This window comes from Cyprinus carpio, chromosome B5, assembly GCF_018340385.1.
Source record: "Cyprinus carpio isolate SPL01 chromosome B5, ASM1834038v1, whole genome shotgun sequence".
Classification (NCBI taxonomy): Eukaryota; Metazoa; Chordata; class Actinopteri; order Cypriniformes; family Cyprinidae; genus Cyprinus; species Cyprinus carpio.
The window spans coordinates 24665014-24687339 of NC_056601.1; the positions used below are offsets into that span (position 1 = coordinate 24665014).

The 22326-nt window shown below is 37.0% G+C and overlaps 1 protein-coding gene across 1 annotated transcript in view; it reads right to left on the reverse strand.

The window, feature by feature from the left end:
- Window positions 1-766: 766 nt before the first annotated feature.
- The window catches only part of LOC109088462 (atrial natriuretic peptide receptor 2), a 61801-nt gene continuing 40241 nt past the window's right edge, over window positions 767-22326 (reverse strand). The window contains exons 11-22 of the mRNA XM_042725049.1: window positions 22044-22148; window positions 21578-21649; window positions 20495-20654; window positions 20220-20375; window positions 19971-20139; window positions 9979-10125; window positions 9258-9381; window positions 4761-4829; window positions 4441-4615; window positions 3844-3942; window positions 2044-2135; window positions 767-1276 (exon numbers count right to left, since the gene is read on the reverse strand). Of these exons, the coding sequence (XP_042580983.1) occupies window positions 1214-1276; window positions 2044-2135; window positions 3844-3942; window positions 4441-4615; window positions 4761-4829; window positions 9258-9381; window positions 9979-10125; window positions 19971-20139; window positions 20220-20375; window positions 20495-20654; window positions 21578-21649; window positions 22044-22148 (1431 nt within the window). The 3' untranslated portion in view covers window positions 767-1213. The remainder of the gene's footprint in view (window positions 1277-2043; window positions 2136-3843; window positions 3943-4440; window positions 4616-4760; window positions 4830-9257; window positions 9382-9978; window positions 10126-19970; window positions 20140-20219; window positions 20376-20494; window positions 20655-21577; window positions 21650-22043; window positions 22149-22326) is intronic.

Below are 22326 nucleotides of genomic sequence, written 5' to 3' on the forward strand. Positions count from 1 at the left end.
CACTACAAGCAGTTCTTTTGACCTCAGTGCTCGATTTCTGCTCTGATATGCATTATCAGCTGTGTGCCTTTCCAAATCATGCCCATTCAATTGAATTTGCCCCAGGTTAACTTCACCTGAAGTGTAGTAAAATCTACAATCAATATAAATGCTCCTGAGCTAAATTTTCAACTGTCCCAGATAAGAGTATGAATACTTAAGCAATGGAATCTTTTAAGTTTTTTATTTGTAATAAATTTGTGAAGATGTTAAAAACCTTTTTTATTTATTATTATTTTTTTTTTTTTGCTTTACCATTATGGTGTATGGAGTATAGATTGATACAGATCGGAGTTTAACATAAGGCAGCTATAACAAAACATGGAAAAAATGAAGGGGTATGAATGTATGAATACTTTCGCAAGACACTGTATATATATACATATATATATATATGTGTGTGTGTACTGTATATATACACACTTAGTTTAGATAGTTTTGACAAATTTTTTTCTTTTAGGTTGTGATCAATAAGACGTATGAGATAAAATACAATGATGAGGAAAAAAACTGGAGTATTTAGCTTGAGAGTTGCAGTTAATGGAGCTCTGAGAAAAAGTGAGATATTCAAGTGTGCAATTTTCTTTTTCTATTGTGCTAATAAGCTGCAAAGCCCACTGGGAAGGTGTGTTGAGTGAAAAAGAGCCCTTCAGGAAGGATTCATTACTATTCAACTGTCGAGACTAAATTTACATGAGCTCTTGCTAGTAATGACAACTTAAGAATCTGCTTTTAATTCAGTTTATTGAACAAAATATCTTACAATGTCTTGGATATACATATATACAAATATTACATTCTGATAAAACTTCAATCTGTTCTCAGTCTTGATAACCATCATTGAATGCACTTGAACGTATTAAGAAAATTTCAAATACACATTACACATCACCGTCTCCAAAATCTGAATATAGAAAGCACAACAAATAAGAATTTCACCTGGAAAGATGTACTTAACCATCAGCACAAGAAAACATATCTGTTTATATATATATAAAACATCTATACAATTTTTGCAGTTTTAAAGCAGGTATGAAATATACCTGAATTGACCTCCCTCAAAAGGTTTTATAATGTGTTGTTCCATGCAAGAACGAGAAACCCTTTCAGACACAGAACAAATATATGAAACAGTGGCTCTGATCCTGGTGACTTCCTGTCTTCAACAGTGCTCTCAGATAACATAGACATCTGTCTTCTCTCCCAGAAGCCAATACGTTCTCATTTTGCCTTTACCCTAAAAGAGAGTAACAGCACCGATCAATAGCATGCATCAATGAGCACTCAGACAGCTTGCTGGAGGAACTAATCAACAATGAGCAATATGCTCTTTCTTAATGAAAAGTCTAAAGAATATAAAGAATCCTGCAAAGACGGACAGTGGACAGTCCTACATGGTGATCTAAGCATTATAAAACTCAGATTGGTATAAAAGGCCATCATCAACACAATAAAGTTCAGATTTCACAGGACGTAGGTTGCATTGCATGTGGATATTTAGTCATTTTAAAATCTGAAATGGATGGGAACAGATTATTTTCATTTTGCTGGAAAAATATTGCCTATTCAAAAAATCCTAAAAGATATACATAATTTCTATTGAAAGCATAGTGTGGAGCCAATCCTCAAGGATTCAAATAGAATCAATCAAAAATCTTTTAAAGAATTGAACAAAATTCAACTGGATTAACTAACATACTGCAGGATGTTAGAATTGTCATATGATATTTTGTAATCTTTATCATAATTCTGTTAAGAGTTTAAAATCATGAAAGATCGTGCACTAAATTGCTCTGTCTAGTTTTTCTGTGTGTTATGTTGGAAAAAGAACATTTCCATTCTGATTTTTTAGGAATTCGGTACCTTTAAAGGAAATTACTCATACAAAATAGCTCACACAAACAAAGAAATTATTTTTTAAAATAATTTATGAAAAATATTTATTTGATCACATTTTTACATAGTTTATCACTTCAGAAAGCAAGCATAACTGAAACTTCAGACCTTCATTTCCACATCTCCTCGCAGCTGGAGATCGAAATAGCCAAACTCATCCAGCACCTCTTTGGTGGCTGAAGACAAATGTATCCTCAGAGCTGTGGAGGAAATGATAATCATAAATAGGAAGATGAAAATTGTCATTATTTACTCAACCTCAAGTTTTATCTGTACTACATAAAAGGACATATTTTGAAGAATGTAAAAGCTGCTCATTTCCATACAACAAAAACATACAGTGAGTGAATATGTGCAAGCATAATGAGATCTGAGATGAGATGTGGGAAGGTTTTTTTGAATGAATAATAGCTTAAATTGCACCACACAAACTGTTGTATGATTTCAGAATACTGTATGGATTACTTTTACAGTGTGATACCTTTATGTTTTGGCCACTGTATGCTGTCGTAGTAGTAGAAAGTCATATGAGTTTAAAATGAAATGAGGGTGAGTAAATGAAGTCAAGCCAAGACCAGCCAATCAATATAAGTGCACAGCTGTGAGTGAGATGACACCTTGATAAAAGACGATTCGCCAGTTATAAGAATGGCAACAGACACACTACACATACTGTATTGGCAATGACCAAACTGTCCTGTCTATAGGAGGAACAACATACTGCTATTAATCTGGAAAAAGGCTCCACAATGTGTGGGCTCCTTATGGCTAAGTGTGCATTCAGTTCCAACAAGTGGTAATTACATGTTATTGTAATTACATGTTATAAATCAAACAGGAAATCGGATACTGGTTCCTTGTCACTAATTATTAATTATTAATAAAGCCCTCCTCAGGAAGTGGACTGTAAGTCGATATTTGTGGTAAGTCTCATGAATCACAGCTGTTACTTGCGAATATGTGAAACGCATATTAAAGTAAATGTACACAAGTATACAACACTACTGAGCAGCATTGTTTCAAACCCTAGTGAGCTGCCTCACTGTTTACTGACCACATAGGCACCTTCCTTCTATAGCATCGTCCTAACCAACATGTGACAACGAAGACCAGAGCTGTGCTGTATTTAATCAAATCAATGCAGCCATTGAAGAGCAATACTATATAACTGTCGTTTCTTTAAACTCATTCTATGAATACAATTAATCTCTGTTGACAAACATGTGATCATCTACATGCCAGGAACACACCAATGATGTCTTAAAATGTTGTGTAGGTAGGCAGCTCACTAGGTTTTTAAACAAATATTGCACCACATATAATGGCAGGTGCCTGTTCTTTTATAAAAGTTGCAATTTTTGTTTATGTACATTACTGTCCAAAAGTTTGTAACATGATGTTGTACTGTTTGAAAATCTCTTAAGCTCATCAAAGCTACATTTATGTGAACAGTAATATTGTAAAATATTATTTAAAATTAAAACAACTGTCTTGTATTACAATGTATATTAAAGTGTAATCTTTGATGGCATAGCAGAATCATTACCAGCCATTACTCTAGTCTTCAGTGTCACATTATCCCTCAGAATATGCTGATGTACAAAAAACATTTCTTTTAATAATCAATGTTGCTTGATATTTTTTCAGGATTCTTTGATGAATATAAAGTTCAACAGTACTTATTTTATTTTTTGTAAAAATGTAAAAGTCTTTACTGTCACTTTTGGTCTATTTAATGCATCCTTGCTGAACAAAAGTATTAATTTCCTTCACAAAAAAAAACTAATAGTATTTAAATATATATATAAAAAAAAAAAACAAGGATTAGTCTCATGCTGCATTGTCAAAGTGTTGGGGAAAAAAATCTGCATTCTGAACAAAGATCAAAAACATAATTCTGACACAAACCTTCCCCTGTAGACTCCATGCGGGATGCCGTGTTGACAGTATCTCCAAATAAACAGTACCGGGGCATCTTAAGACCCACTACACCAGCACAGACAGGGCCTGCTCAACACACACACATGCAGCAGAGAGGGAGATGAATACACTTCAGGAATCCAGAAACTGCTTATACACAATCTTAATGCTTCCTGACAGGTTAAAAAAAACTGAACAAGGTTCAGCTGAACAAAAGCAACAGGCTGCAATGAGATCACATATACTGTATATGATATAAGCACCTTATATCTCAACTTCATATCTACTTATATATAAGTGATGCACATACATACTCCATTGGAATCAGAAACATAAAGTATTAACACTGCAAAAAGCCTTACATACAAATCCTGTTTTGTATGGCTACTCGGAAACAAAGAGACAAAGCTGACAGCAACCTCTGAACAATTTCTTATGAGCATGGGCTACTGTACATATATTCACATGCATTTGTTAAACACAGTAATTACTTAGCCTTAACTTGCCATGATTTTTTCAACACTAATAAATTAACACTAAAATGAATGAATATTATCAATGCAATCTGTGAAACAGTAACAATACCTGTATGGATTCCTATTCGCAGCCTTAGCTGATTGTTGGGTATATGTCTGATTTTGAATGTTTTAACCTGTTCCAGCAAAGCCAATGACATGCTAGCTATCTCACGTGCATGTAGCTTCCCGTTTCTTACAGGAAGACCTGAGACCACCATGTATGCATCACCGATTGTCTCCACCTGCAAAAATTAAAGACATTTTTGCACAATTCTAAGCCTTCAAAAAAGCTGATGAATGCTATGATGAAAAATGAAAAATTACTAATTATAATACAAATATTTATGAAAAAATACAATGATTGCACTGCCTATTAAAGACACTCACCTTATATACATCAAAATTATCAATGATGGCATCAAAGCATGTATACAGATCATTCAACAGTGTCACCACCTGAATAGAGTAACAGGAAAGTATTTAATACAAAATTACAATTTAACAAAAATTGTTTAAAAATAACGTCAAGAATATATGTGTCACGAATCTTGTCCATGCACTTCCGTTCGCTCACCACCAGAGATGGTCCATTACTATGGACTCTTCCACCACACTGACTGTAACAGCTGTAACCAATCAAACTCACTCTAAATAAGCCATGGACTTCTTTCTCACTGCCGAGTATTGTTAGCATCATCGCTGTCTTCACGTAGCTACACTACAGAGCCTGTTCGTTAGCCAATGTTTATTTTCCAAGTCCTAGTCTCTGTCTAGCTTTGCCTTGCCTGTTTTCCGGTCCTTTGATTCAGTATGCATCTTTCTTAAAGGGATAGTTCAGCCAAAAATGAAAATTCTGTCATTAATTACTAACCCCCATGTCGTTCCAAACCTGTAAGACCTTCGTTCATCTTTGGAACACAAATAAGGTATTTTTGATGCTTTCCGAGAACTCCCTGATCCTCCCATAGACAGCAAGGATCCTACCAAAATCAAGGCTCAGAAACATAGCAAGGAGATCATTAAAATAATCCATGTGACATCAGTGGTTGAACCGTAGTTTTACGAAGCTACGAGAATACATTTTGTGTGCAAAGAAAACAAAAATAACAACTTTATTCAACAATTCTTCTCCTCCACCCTGTAGCACCATTTTGGAGAGTATCACATACAAAAACAACATGTGGATATGCTGTATACGTCGTTTGCATTTAGATCTGAAAGTAAACAACAGATCCATGTACATTCATTGCATACGTTGTTTACGTATGTGATACTCTCCAAAATGATGCTTTAGGGTGTTTCTGAGCCTTGATTGTGTAAGGTTCCTTGCTGTCTATGGGAGGGTCAGAGAGCTCACGGAATGCATAAAAAATATCTTAAAGGGATACTCTATCCCCCCCCAAAAAAAGTTGTGTCATTAATCACTTACCCCCATGTCGTTGCAAACCCGTAAAAGCTCTGTTCGTCTTCGGAACACAATTTAAGATATTTTGGATGAAAACCTGGAAGCTTGAGACTGTCCCATAGACTGCCAAATAAATAACAGTGTCAAGTTCCATAAAAGGTATGAAAGTCGTCATCAGAATACTCCATCTGCCATCAGAGGTGCAATCTGGGTTATATGAAGCGACGGGAACACTTTTTGTAAGTAAACAAAACAAAAATAACGACTTTATTCAATAATTCCTTTGTCAACGGTCTCCTCTGTGTCTCTCATTATCACCATATGCTGTGTATGCTCTTCTGTGTCATCCGCGCCACAAGGATATGTTGTTTCAACGTGTATTTAGCTTTGATTTCAAGCTTTTATTTAGCTGTTTTATTTCAAATCAAAGCTAAATACACATTGAAACAACGCATCCTTGTGGCGCAGATGACACAGAAGAGCATACATAGCATACAGTGATAATGAGAGACACAAAGGAATTATTGAATAAAGTCGTTATTTTTGGTTTCTTCACTTACAAAAAGTGTTCCCGTCGTTTTATATAACCCAGATTGTACGTCTGATGGCAGATGGACTATTCTGACGAAGACTTTCATACCTTTTATGGACCTTGACACTGTTATTTATTTGGCAGTGTATGGGACAGTCTCAAGCCTCCAGGTTTTCATCCAAAATATCTAAAATTGTGTTCCGAAGACAAACGGAGCTTTTACGAGTTTGGAACGACATGGGGGTAAGTGATTAATGACAAAATGTTCATTTTGGGATGGAGTATCCCTTTAATTTGTGTTCCGAAGATGAGCAAAGGTCTCACAGGTTTGGAACAACATGAGGGTGAGTAATTCATGACATAATTTAGATTTTTGGGTGAACTATTCCTGAAAGGTATTTTCACCATTTACGTTTATTACAGCTGTCAAATTCTTAGAATAGTTTCACAGAACTTATGAATAGTACAGGGAAATGTTGTGCCATCTGCCAATTGCTTCAAATGTGATGTATTTGTGTTTAAACCAATAAACTATAAAAAAAGAAAGCTCAGAAAAGTTGCATGCTCCTTTAAATTATGAGATATTCAAGGCAATACACTTGACAATAACTCCACTAACCCACTATCGATAATTAAAATCCAATAACTGTGAAAGTGTTGAAGGATTGGAGGAATAGAGGATTTCTTTTAAATCAGCTAAGATACAAAATATGTTGCTCTGTTCTTCAAATTCATTAGTTTGACTATTCAGATGAGACTTCTTCTTATTCCAGAAGTGTTTTTTTTTTTCCTTTTTTCCCCACCTTTTTTAGGTATGATGAGAACCTGACAGAAATAGTTCTACATCTGTGCCCACCACCCATCTCCCCCGTTTGAATTAGTTCAAACAGAATGTATAATAAAAGTCTATTGTGTCTGCAGCTCTGCCATGTCTCCTGGAGGTTAAGCTAGAAATGACTGCTGTGATGTGTTTCTGCTTGAACTCCCAATGGTTCCCTCAAATTAAAATACTTTCTCCCCCCAGCCCCATTCTCTCCCCCCATCCCATCCCTGGATGTACGCCCAGAAAGAGGCCTTACAGAGACATATCTGCATACATATATCAGAAAATATGATAAATTAACCATGGAGGCATTATGAAATTTCATTATGAAGTTGTCATGCTATAAGCCTAATCACTGAAACATTGCTGGATTTTATATTTATATATTTGAACAGCTGTTGAACTGCATTGTGCTCCAAACACCATGATGGTTCAGTTTAGTTGTGTGCATTTGTTCTAATTTCAGAGTTACTTTCCAAACTCAGTTGGTCTGTGAGTTCAGATGAGAAGTCTAAAAAAAATCTGCAACAATAGCCTCAAATGCCTTATAATTTAAAAGAGCACACAACTTTTTTACATTTGCAAATTAAATTAAAACCTCTTTGAAAAACATTATGGATGTCTGGCACAAAATGTATTAATATACAATCATCAAGAAAGAATATATGACCATCTTGGGGCAAAACTTCAAAAGGCGATTGTCATGTCATATTTTGATACATGGGAATGAGAGGAAAGGAATGCTTCTTCTTCAGGCCAAACAAGAATTCTACAGTCTGTATCTCTGACATTATGAAGTTTAGATATGTTGCACTCAGAAATGTTCACGCAATCATGCTGCACGCATAATAAGTTCCACGCTCTGGTGCGGTTAGCCTTCACATTCACTGATCTATATATAACTGAACCATGCTCTGGCCCACCTCTTTCAGGGACGGCTAAACAAACCATGCCCGAGCTCGGGACGGAGTGATCACACTAGTCAAACAAACTGGGCTTTGGGGGTCAAACGTGCTCTGGCACGTTACAAGAAATATTTTAACTGCTTCTAGGAATACTGCTGTAAAAAAGCGTTTAATCGCGATTAAAAATTGTAATCGTTGCCCAGCACTGATATATATATATATATATATATATATGCATATATATATACAATAAAGTTTAAATTAAATCTTAATACAATATAATTGGACTGTTTTTTTTGTCTTGTTTCATTTTTTTTTAATTGTTGTAAGCATTGCTTTTAGTATATTGTTTGTAATTAACATTTCTGCTTTATTTTTTTTTTTTTTTTTTACATTTAATTATGTTAATGTATTTTACATTATTATTATTATGAAATAATGTGCCATCATTTCCAGAATAAATTATATGTATGATTTCTTTTTTAATAATCTGAATCAAGCAGCGACTTAAATTTCAAACCAGCTTATATAATATATTTAACATCAGTCACACAAAACATGGACAAGGCACAAATTTGTATAGCGCATTTCCCACACTATAGTAGTTTCAGTTTTACTTAAAAAAAATTGTTTAGGGTTGCTGTTTATAATAAATGTGTTTATAATGAATGCCACTATAATATATATTTGTTTTATACTATTTTTTTTTTTCGTTTGAGTGAAGGGAAATAAAATTAAAATGTTTATAATATAATATAATATAATATAATATAATATAATATAATATAATATAATATAATATAATATAATATAAAATTAAAAATCTGTGAAACTTAAAAATGGCACAGAATCATAGAAATCACTATTTCAACAAAAAAACATCAAATTTGAAGTGTCACATGGGACATTCTGGGAATTTAAATTGATGGTTCTTCACTGTAATTTGACATTTAATAGCATTTTACTGTTAACGTACATCAAATGTAAGGTCGGATCTATTAGTTATTCACCGTATATTGTACAGAAACTTACTGTAACCATTTTTTACTGTCTTTTACCATTAAAATCACAATCATTTTTACAGTGTGTAATATAATATAATATATAAATTTTTATTATTTTAGCATTGAAGATAAATTGAAAATCAAGTATTCAAAATCTAATTTAAACCAAGAAGTAATCAGAAAGTTTTGGGATAATTAAAAATGAATATGCAGACCTGTAATGGTGTACTCTCAGCAGACATTGACGTGAAGCCCACTATGTCACTGAAATAGATGGTGACACTGTCAAAGGCTTCAGCCTGTACAGTCTCCCCACGCTTGAGCTGCTCCGCCACTGAACTGTGAGAAGAATTAGGTTATGATGTGAACCATGAAATCATTTTCCATACATGAGTCCAAACACAACAGCAGACATGCAGCAGCAAACTATCAGTTATTTTAACAATTCATAGATAAAAACAGAAAATAATTTCATTTAATAAATCCTTATCTAAAAACTAAACAAAAGTATAAACAAATAAAAATAAAAAATGATTTACAGCATGTTGAAATATGGGAGCTTTGTACAGCAGCTTTTTCTTAATAAGACCCAAGATCAATTTTGAGATCAATTAGTAATATAATTCATTTAATTAAAGAATAAATGAGCTTGGTTAATTCCTAGCTATTTCCTTAGAGAGTTTAGTACTCTATAATTAGTCAGCTCGTCTGCTTCGTCTTAACCCCGATCTTAACAGTCCTCACCACTAATTGTGAAAAACTGAGAGCTGAAAAACAGACTTTACTCAAAGAACAGTAAGCCAGTTTTAGATGAGACAAAAAATATGGTAGCACTTGCGTCACATGCAAGTTATCTTGTAATAAGAGAACTCTTGAACTAATAGCCATCTCTTCCTTAATCTCCAAATTAAAGTTTGGAAACTGCACATTTCTTACTGTGGAAGGATTTGGTAAAGAAGATTTTCAGCTTTCCGTTTCTCCTCAAGGTAGGCTTGTGTTCGCTCCTCTACCAGGTTCTCCAGGTTATTGGCATATTGTTCCATTCTGGACAGCAGGTTATTGAGAATACTGGTGCTGCCTTCTCTGTTGAGAAAAAAAAAAAAACATTAGACACCTGCTTCCACACATGATGTGTAATTACAGCAGATATACATGATTATAATTACAGCAGATGGATTACAGTAGAAGATTGCATTTATGTGAAATCACTGGTAACCCATTAATAATTTAACAAGATGAATTGGAGAGATTGCAGCATGTGACTGGTTATGAGAAAAGCAGGAAAAAGTTCTGAAAACAGAAAACAGGAACATGTACTCAGTTCTGCAGTTAAGAGCTATAATGTAGTGTATAGTTTAATTACAACAGATATACATGATTATAATTACAGCAGATGGATTACAGTAGAAGACTGCATTTATGTGAAATCACTGGTAACCCATTAATAATTTAACAAGATGAACTGGAGAGATTGCAGCATACAGTATGACTGGTTATGAGAAAAGCATGAGAATAGTTCTGAAAACAGAAAACAGAAAAATGTACTCAGTTCTGCAGTTAAGAGCTATAATGCAGTGTAAATCATAAGATGTATAGCATAGTTGCATCTTATGAGATGGTAAAATGCAGCACTTACGATGAAGTGTGGTCGATTCTGGTTGAATCATGTGCTGCTGGTGTGTGGTTTGCTGAATCATATTGTTCTATTTAGAGGTCAGTGCTCACTCCTACATGAAGCATACTCATACAGACCTGCATGGCTGCATTCATCTAATGAGCCACACTTCTCAGTACTTAATTTTTGAAGTTTAAACTTAGGCAATTGAAAATGAGGAAGAAATTGATATATTAAAGGGGATATATGACACGATTTCACGTTTTCCTTTCTCTTTGGAGTGTTACAAGCTGTTCGTGAATAGATAAGATTCCTAAAGTTGCAAAGACCAAAGTCTCAAACCCAAAGAGATATTCTCTATAAAAGTTAAGACTGGTCCACGCCCTCCTAAAACGCCTCGTTTAAACACGCCCCCACATGTCTATGTCACGATGTGGAAAGATTTGCATAACACCACCCAAATGTTCACGCAAAGAAAGAAGGGGTAACTTGCCACCACCGCCCCCATGTTGTGAAGACGCTGTGTTTTATTGCAAAAGCAAAAAATACTTTGTTTTGCCTTCCAAACGAGGACACAACTAGAAATCAGTGGTTAAGTTGTATTTACAACACTGTTCCAGAACAGTTCAACACAAATATTCAAATGTGTGCAGCCCATTTTATGCAGGACTGTTTCCTGATCCTGGGAGAGTAGACTACAATGCCGGCTGTTCTGACTCACAGACTGTAAGTACGATTTCATATTTAAAGGATTTGCCACTGATGATTCAAACGCGAGTTTTGAGCAGTGTAGAGTAGCGCTTGTTGTTTGTCATTTCTCTGATCACAAATGCAGACATGGTTTTATGTTTACACGGTGCGATGCAACACAATGCGTAAAAATACGGTACAATTCATTATAATCCATAATTACGTCCACACTGGATGCAACAAATGCCTCGTTTTTGTCTCATCACGCCAGGACATGGCATCACAGTACATCACAACATTTCCATCATGCGCTTGAGGTATTCGGCCAATCACAACACACTGGATAGCTGGCTTTATCATTTCAGATAGCTTTTCAGAACGATGAGCTTTGTAAAAATCGAATCATATGACCCCTTTAATAATTAAATGAATATAAATTTAATATATAAATACATTAAATTATATTAATACATTTAATCACAGTAATAATAACAGGCAATAATATATTGCTCATACTTAGAGGAAGCTTCCCGCTTTAGGGAACTTGCGCTGCATCAGAAATGCCATGGGAATGCCTTTGCGTGACCATTCTCTGAAGCATGTGTGAAATCAGTCCAATGGAATGGCAAGACATCATGGGTAGGGTGACGTAGAGACCAGGAAGCTGAAAAGCGCATCAGGTGTAAACAGTAGAAAAGAAGAAAGCTGGCAAACAGCGCTTTACTTTGTGTGTTCCTCCCTGTCTGCGCTTCATCACTGGCAGGGATACACATGATTTATGTGTTGTTTGTCTCAGAGCAGGCTTGCGGCAGAGCGGCTGCAGTCATGGGGGTTGCAAATGGATATAGAGGATGGGTTGGAGATGGCCTTGTCCCTTTCTTTGCCCTCACCCACCAGAATTAGTGTTCTCTATCTCAGGGATCAGAAGCTTGCTCCACGGTTTCTTCCCACCAGAGGGAGGGCTCAATGCTTTGCCTATCTTCCTCTGAGGAGGTTGATGTGGTGGGCATCGACCAGGATAAGCCTGAGGACTTGCCACCCTAGTCCATCCAGTATTAGGAGCTGCTGGAGTTAATGACTAGAGCGGTGGCCAAGTTTAAGATCGAATCACCCACCAAAAAGTAGGATTATCATCCCAAAAGTAAATTGCATGAACACTTCATGCAAATTATTCTAATAAAGTAGGGTGCAATGCCTCTGGTAGAGGAGATGCTTATTGGCTATCTGTCCCCAGAGTCGGTGTCTTCCCTTAAGGCCCTGGTATTACCCACCAAGCCACTTAGAACAACCTTGGCACTCTTTGGTAAGGCCTATACAACGACAGGTCAGGCCAGTGCTTGCTTGCACAGCATTAGCCGCATTTCCACTGTCGGGCCAGTGTGAGCCAGGGCTTAAAACGGACCGGGCGGGGCTAATAGCCTCGGGCCAGTAGCACCGAGGCCAGAATACAACAGAATTTCCACCGTCGGGCCTGAAGCTCCGCTGTGCGTCACTAAAACCCGCCCATAACACGCCTCACAGGAACAACGTCATGCAACACCATCGTTTCACCAAAAAAGAGAAGTTATCAGAAAACTAAGAAATAAGTCACTGGAACTAGCGTGATCACAAAACGAACACGATAACAGCGGCCTTTTGTTTGCATGCTTTGTTAAATATTCAAATTCAAAAGCATCGATGTTTTACTATAAGTGATACATTGAGCATAATGAATCAATTTATCAGGACTCAAAATTAATCACACAGAAATAAATGTATTTCTATTTTATTTATTTATTTCTAACGCATATGAAAATAGCCTGCTTATTCAGTCGAGACTGTTTGTGTTTATTTGTAGCCACAGTAGCCTTTATACGTCACATTTAGAATGAATGATAATAACTCTATTTTTATAAAAGCTCCCGAACAAAAAACATTATTATATTTTGATGACATGCTACGCGGAGCTAAACTCTCGAGACGAGACTTATGACAGATAAAATATGTTACTAAATAAATACACAATTGTGATAGAGAATAAGAAGCTGATGTCTGATTTCTCCAAGTGGTTGCATTTAACATGTTTATTATGGTAACGTTAATGTTTAGCATGCATAGTCTTTTACATCGCTTATAATTATTTTTGCCTTTTATGATGATTATAATCCACATTGGATTGCGTTATTTCAAACACTCGCTGCTGACTGAAAGTGAGTTTTGAGCTCAGCTTATTTTTTTAAAGTTTTAAATGTTGATGTTATAGCTGTTATCTTTCTGAAATGAACGGCGCTGACACTCTCCAGACACGAAGAAACTCCGCCTTTGTTCATTACCACTCCTCTAGCACCAGCTGGCCCGCTTTGGCCCAAGGTTTTCGTCGGGCCAAAAAACCCTGGCCGTTGGCCCCGAGGAAGCCCCGACGAGGCACGATCAAGCCCCGGAAATGACAGTGGAAACGCGACTGGCCCTGGCACGCACTAGCACGCCTGCTTTAAGCCTGACAGTGGAAACGCGGCTATTGTGGTGTTGCAAGCTTACCAGGCCGATCTGTTTAAGGACCTTGACTAGGGGAGGAGGTCATCTCTGGCAATATTAACCCTCTGGGATCTGAACTGCTTTTGGGGCCCTGGAGAAGTTTTGACATATATTGACATTGGTCCTTTTTTCAGCTTCTTATAAACTTAAGTCTGTTTGATTACACTGCATTCAGCACAAACTGGGCTACAATAATATGTGAGCAGGATGAATGTACATATTTGTGTTTTTGAGAAAACAATGTTTATGCATGGCTAGTGCAAAATGCTCTGGTTGCAAATGTAAACTCAGTTCCCTGAGATAAGGCAACAAGCGTTGTGTCATTTGGCCTGCTATAAGCCGAATGCGAATCTATGGCTGTTGCTTCAGTTGAAAGATTTTGATGAAATGGCGCTTGGAGCCGACTTATATAGAGGTCGGCTCTGTCCTTTCTGGTGGGCCATTGGTTTGTGCAGCTACACAAATGTGAACAAATCAGGCTTCAGTAACAGAGTAAACCAGAGTTTACCCACATTGTACGCAACCCTTATTCCCTTATCTCGCGGAACCGAGGTTACGTTAGTAACCAGAGAGTTTTGCATTAACCATGCATAAACATTGTTGTTTCAAAACACAAATATGTACATTCATCCTGCTCACATATTATTGTAGCCCAGTTTGTGCTGAATGCAGTGTAATCCCTTTTGAATGGTGTCTCCCATTGCGTAGAATGCATATGGGGAATGCATCCAATCACGCCGTGCTATGAGCATATGCAGAATGAAGCCTGCTCTGTGAGCCCAGGCTCAGATCACCCAAGATAATGACTCCTAGAAGCATGAGCAAAGTTGAGACCCAAACCGATAGGCTGAGGACCACAAGACATAACCTTTCCCACACGTAGGGAGAAATAGGTAAATTAAGCAGACAAAATCCATGCCTGTAGGGCAGGGAAGTCTAAGCTATAGAATCTGGCAAAGGTGGACAGCGACGACCAGCCGGCAGCTGCACAAATCTCAATGATTGAAATTCCGCTAGATCACTCCCAGGAGGAGGCCATTCCTATAGTGAAGTGGGCCCTCACACCTATCAGTCACTGTGAGCCTACTGAGGCATAACCCAAGGCTATGGCATCTACGATCCAGCAAGAAAGTCTCCGCTTCGTAACTGGCAGACCTTTAGAGCAGCCTCCGAAGCAAACAAAAAGAGCTGCTCTGATTGTCCAAACAGACTAGAGTGCTAACATACACTCTAAGAGCCCTTACTGGGCAGAGTGGATTGGGACCCTGCTAACCATCTGCAGCAGGGAGTGCTAGATGATGAACTGCCTTTAACTGAAAAATTTGTGTTTACTATTGTCATTTTGCATTACTGACACACTATTTTCCTAATAGTGCTGTACAGTTGCTTTGACACAATCTGTTTTGTTAATAGACATGTGCCGGTATTCAGTAATGCAATATATCACGGTAATGAATATGCATGATATTGTTATCGTGGGCACTTCTAAATACTGTGAATAATTATATATTATGAGTTATTCAGAATTTGGAATGCATTGTAAGAATACTATTCCCATCAACTGGTGAAAATGCACAACACCACTGTATGCTGCTTGAAAGTCACGTGTGTGCTCTGATGTAAACAATCAAGCATGAGAAGCACATGGGGGAACACGTGAGAGACGTGCTGAATGAAAGCTGAGAGCACTTTAGGTACATAACCATGTCTTGGCTTGAGAACGACTCTACAGTCATTAGGCCCAAACTCAAGACAGGAAACACTGACTGACAGTGCCTGCAAGTCACCCACTCACTTCACCGACGCTAAAACCAATAAGGCCACAGTTTGGCCGAATGGAGCGGCTCAAAGGGAGGGCCCTGGTTGGCATAATATGAGCACAAGAAGGGTTCCACCTCTGAGTGCTCCTGAAGAATTTAACTACTAGGTTGTTTCTGCCGATTGATTGGCCAGCTTTGAGAGAATAGTTTGCTGCAAAAGCTGCCACATAAATTTTGAGTGTGGAAGGGGCGTGCCCATTGTCCAGCAACTCTTGCAAAAAAGTTAGCACTTGGGACACGTCACAAAAACCCAGACACAGGCTTCATGCTGAACACCAGTCATGGAAGACTGACCAATTAAGGGCGTAAAGTCATCTCATAGATGGTGCTCTAGTCTCTAAAATGGTGTTGTTAACTCTCGCTAGAAGCTGCACATGCTCCCGTCGGGGTCCAGACATTAAGGATCCACAGCTCTGGCCGGGGATGCTAAATCATGCCCTTTGTGTCCAAGAGAAGTTCCTTCCTCAATGGCAGCTGCATTAACTTGGGGAAAAATGTCTGGTTCCTCCACAGTGGGGCCACCAGGAAGACTGAGCATTTGACTTCCCTGACCCATCTAATGACCTGAGGAAGCAGGGCAATCGGGGGGAAGGCATACAGATGAATGCAGGGCCAATTGTTGGCCAGGGCATCTCACTACATCAAGAAATAAGTTGGGCAGTGAGAGCTATCTTCTGGGGCAAAGAGGTTGACCTCTGCTCTCCCGAAGACAAACCAAATCATTGAAACCATCTGAGGATGTAGTGTCCATTTTCCCTGAGATACATTACCTCTAGATAGCATGTCCACTCCAAGATTTAGAATACCTGGCACATGATCCGCTCTCAGTAAAAGAGTTGCTACAAAATGATGTGAAAATCATCCTGCTCACTCATTCACAGAAAACAATATATTGATTTAACTTTTGTAAGACATGTTTTGTGTTAGAAAGTCTATATGCGAGGGGGTGACAATGACCATGAATATTTAGTGATTCACACCTGAGAGGCAAAGAGCCCTCCCTAATGGGCCATCAGAGTGACTGTGACTGTGAGGCAGGTAAGAAAGAATGTGAGGAGATTCCAATAATGGGGGGTTGATTATTTGTATTTAATTACAACACAGTATAATCAAAATATACACAGTGAAGGTCAAAGACACATTACTCTGATGTAAACACAGAGACTTGAACAGTCACACACCTTTGTGCCATTGCTGACAACAGATCCTGTTCATGTTAGAACAAGTAAATATTAGATATTTCCAAAGTATTTGTTGCTTCTTTCAATGGATTCAAGTGAAAAAAACAGCCCCATCACCAGTAGTCATGGAGCTTATTTTACCATATTCGTGTAGAATATCAGCCCAATGTAGTTGAACAGCTTCACAGCTTCTGATGCTGGTACAGCACTCTCAGAGAAAAACAGTGAAGTCTTCAAGGTATCTGATCACCAAAAAAACCAAACAAACATCTGCTAGCATGACTTCAGGAGCAACTATATTATTACATTAGCAATCACTAATGTTGCCCACTCATAACTAAAAAAAAAAACACGATTTTATAGTAATAAACACAAACATACGTACTTCGTATCTATTATATAATAGAAAAATAATTTATATCTGGGAAACAAAAATTATTGTTAAGCATATTATAACATCTGCATATATTTGTATATTTGAGTATTTCATGGTAAACATTGGTCTTAACATTCTCAGACTCTAACATTCATAGTGTTATAGTGTCAACACTCATATTACTTTTATATCATATTGTTTTATATTTTATAGAACATTAAAAAACATCCTGGTGTCATAAGACATTTAGATGCAATGAAATGACATATTTCAAAATGTTTCACTTGATTTTATACATGTAGTCAGGAATTATAGTTTAGGAAAAGTTACATCACAATAACAACTAACGCAAGAAATAAAAAATGCCTTACTCATCAGAAATAATTTTTTCTCCATTGGCTCGCGCCGTGCTTTTCATCGCATCGCATTCTTCTTCTGAGGTAAATTCTGGCTTATTCCTCTCAACGCGTCATCTTCCAAAAGTGAAAAGTATCCTAGATGAACTTGATGAATCTTTCTGCTTTGTTTATGGAGGTGATGTGGGGATTTACATTTTCGCGTATCTCACGTGGATGATTATCATCAAGAATAGCTTGTGCACATGAGCGTGATCACATTACAGATAATGAGCTCAGATGGGGAAAACTTGCCTCACGTTGGTTTCATAGGGATTACTTTATCAGAGAATATTTGTTTTCGACATACTTACATACATTAAATTACAAGTAGACATTTCAAGCTTTATATACATATATTTATCATTTCTGTGAGGCAAGTATTCACTGAGATTTAGGTTGTTTTATTTAAGTGTCTGTAAAAAAGTTGACAGAAACCGAGACGGCAGAGAGCACACTCGGTTTGTTTTCTTTATTTCAGAAATTTCAGAAAAGCACATCATTTTGTTGTTATTATGACTATACAAAAATAAAAGTAGACCCTTTGAAGTTTCAAACGATGCCTTACTTTTATCTGTACAAACAAAAATTATGTATTTTTAATTCATTTTGCGGTCATTGAGAAAAAACGTGATAAACCGCACAGTTCATATTATGGCTACAGTGCATAAAGTGTAAGCACTGGTGACAGTTATGTTCTGTTTTATAGACTTTTAGTTGAAGCTCCCCAGCCCCTCCCAGTGCCTTCTCAGAACCATTTGGTTTGGCTATGCGATTCAGTTTGGCAGACGTCTGCCGAAGTTCAGTGGCATTCTGTTTTCCACAGTGCAAGCTGTGTTCTTCGAGCAGGAGTTGCAACCATTCTGGCAAAAGACGTGATAGAGCCCCCCAAAGGGTTTTATAGCCCCTACTTCATCATATCCAAGAAGGGAGAGGAGCTCAGACCAATCTTGGCCCTGATGGGTGCTGAACCTGGCCCTTCACAAGCTTCTGTTCAGAATGATGACCCCTTAAGCACAAGTGCAAGTGTCAAGTCCCAAGTGTTACCCCTAGTGTCAACTCCAACACAACATCTCCATTCCCTCAATCAGGGAACGAGGGTTACCATACATAGCCAGGATATTCTACAGCCATCTATGCAGTAGCTTCTTTGTTTTAAAGGGGTAGTTTACCCAAAAATTTAAATTATATCATGAATTATATCGTTCATCTTCGGAACACAAATTAAGATATTTTTTATGACATCCTAGAGCTCTTTGACCCTCCATAGACAGCAAGGGTAGTACCACGATCAAGGTCCAGAAAGGTAGTAAGAACATCATTAAAATGGTCCATGTGACATCAGTGGTTCAACTGTAACTTTATAAAGCTACAACAATTCTTCTCCTTCACATTCCCCTATAGTGTGATTTTGGAGAGTATCATGACGTATTCGCATCCTTTTCCTGCACGCAAACAACGCATGCTTGTGATGCTGCTGATGCAACTTGTTTACATTCAGAGCAGAGCACGTGCATGCTTCGTGATACTAACTTTTTGGACCTTGATCGTGGTAGTACCATTGCTGTCTATGGAGGGTCAGACAGGCCTTGGATTTCATCAAAAATATCTTAATTTGTGTTCCGAAGATGAACAAAGGTCTTACGGGTTTAGAACAAATTTAGGGTGAGTAATTAATGCTACAATTTTTGGGTGAACTATCCCTTTAATAAAAGTATAGTTTGAATTAGATCCTCTCATCCTCATTTTCCTGACCCCATTATGACAACATTGGAACGGTATTGAGTTTAGATGTAATTTATAGCGGTTCTCCTGCAGATGACTGCACAAGTCTGTCTGCTTGCAATGCACTATAGTGTTTTATGATTACTCCAAAGCACTTGATCTGCAACTATTTTCAGGTACTTTTCAAGTTACTATGCTTATGCAAAGCAGCCTATAATTTTAAGTTGGCCAGTATAATCAGTTCTACGATCTACTTATGGCTTACCATGCATTTGGGAAACACTGCTCTGGTTTTTATGCTTAGATATCCGATATTAAACTTTGTCCAAATGAAAAATGTCAACAAGATGCATTTATATAATTAAGACTAGGCTTTAAGGTCCTCTTTTACATGAAACATACCAGGCATTTTAGTGGAACTTTGGCAATGTCTGTCAAGTGCCTCTTTGGGGAATTAACCATAAAGCCTTCACTTGCATCAATAAAAGGCTGTTTATCAATGAGCTGCCAGCTCTAGGACAGATGCTGCATTCTGTTCAAAGATACAATGCTGCTTCTACTTCATGTAAATACTACAAATCTAAGTGATGTGTGGCAGTGTGCAGTTCTTACTTGTTAAATTTTGCAATAAAGATCTTGATGTGGCTGAAGTCAGGCCGTTCGGCAGGGTCTTCAGCCCAACAGCCTTCCATTAAGATGGTCAGCTCCTCACAGTGCCGGCTGTTATCTGTGGTAGGCCTAAAGTATGGCTTCTGGCCATTCCGCACCTTCTGGATTATCTCTGTAAAAAAACCAAACCAAACCCTTGTCAGTCATTTGCAACAAATCAGTTTAAATGTACTTGATCTTTGGGGCTTTTACCTTTGGGACTGAGATCCATGCCTTCAACATAAAATGGGCCATTCCTTAGTGCTATCTCTTGTAGTATGATCCCAAAACTGTACACATCTCCTTTCTGGGTTCCTTGGGGCGGATGCCTATCATATATCAGCAATTCTGGAGCCGTCCATAGCTTTTCTGAAAAATCCGTTTGTTAAGCAGTCACTAAGTCTGGTCACATTAGTGATTTTATCTGCACTGCGCAAAAGTCAACTGATGCTTCATGCATGAAAAGAGAAAATTTTAAAGATTCTTACTTGCATACAGTGCATGTGAGTCTTCATTTTCACAACACAAACGGAAGCTTGCCAGACCATAATCTGCGATTTTCAAAACGAAGCGGCTATCCACCACACAATTAGATGATTTCAGATTGCCATGGGAGCCAATGTAACTGTTATGCAGATAATTCATTCCCTGGGAGCACAAGCATTAAACAGTACTTTATGTCAATACCCAAAGTTTATGGGGCAAACAGAACAGAAAACACATTTAATGTTAAACGTGTATTCCATATTATATTTCTTAATAATACTTCCTTGTACACTTAAAGTTTGAAGAAAATTACTGGGTTGACAGAAGCTACATAACATATTTCATGATTACCTTTGGAAAACATAAAAGAGAAATAAAGATTAAAGTTTATTGTATTTCACATTAAACAGCAACTGTATTTAATTTAATGCAAATAAATATATTATATATATTTAATATTCAGAATCAACAACTTAAGGCAAGTATGTCTGCCAGCCATAAATTCAGGTGGCCTTGGCCTACTAAATTCAGACAAGTGCTATTTTTAAATCAAACAATGCTTTTAAAACATTTTTCCATCTTAAAAGCCAAAATATGTTTTGTGCATTTAAGCGACAGTTTACTTTGTCGTAGTTGCAGGCCAATTTTCCACTCAAAGCCAAATGCTTTTATGTGCCTGGGCTCTCAAGTACCTTTGACACTGAACAGAAGATTGGTTTACTTTAATGGAGGGAGAATTTAGAGAGAAATTATTTTCATATATCTTTTCCAAAACAATGTCATGCTATCTTTGAAGCCAGGCCATTTTCTTTTACTAATGGGGCTCCTCTCAGAAAAGCAAATAATCAAACCAACACTGCTTTATGATTCTGTTTTCCATCTGGCTTTTTCAACAATACATTAGACATTTTAAAAGGCACACCATATTTACTGGATTACAAAAGTGTTGTTTTTAATTTATGATGTTTTAGTACCAGAACTCATTTGACTAAACTAAACAGTATATTAAAAATATGTGTGAATGAATAAGGGCTGATGTATGGTCTGTATGCTCATTTATAAAGATTATTAGTGGTCTCACAAACCTTCACAATGTCATTAATCAGTGAGTATCGAAACATCCAGTCCAGGTTGATGCTCTCATTTTCAAGGATGTCCTGTAAAAGAACAAACTGAAATTCAACACTGCAAAACATCTGAATATACAGCCTTCATTTTCGTACAAGCAAATGAAAAATCTAAAAATATATACAAATTTGATTGATGATTTAGATAATATATCATAGACATATGATATATCATAGATATATGATAAATAATGTGGAAATTAAGCAATTGCAATAACATTGTAACAGGGACAAACGTACAGTTACCTACTTCCCAGATATGAACAAAACAAAATGCACTGTAATATTAGCAATGTAAATGTCATCCTTTTAATAAACAATTCACACTGCCTGCAATCACAGAGTAATACTAATAAATAATTAACAATGATGTTGTTGGTTAACAAAAAAAAGTAATTTTAAGCATGAACTTGAGGATATTTACCTGTAGACTTCCCCTGGGGCAATACTCTGTCACAATGCAAATGTTTGGTGGATCGATACAAGCACCAATAAACCTCGTCAAATGGTTGAACTGCACATCTCTCATCTACAAGTAACAACAAAATGAGTTTTGAATTATAATTTGTAAGATGCTTGATAGAGTTTCACTTATTCTGAAAATGTCAAAGACCATGGCTAACAATAAATAAAATAAATAAAAAAAATGTCAAAATGTTTTCCTCAAGTTTCCTCAACAGTTTTATTTTTTCTTAAGACCATGTCAA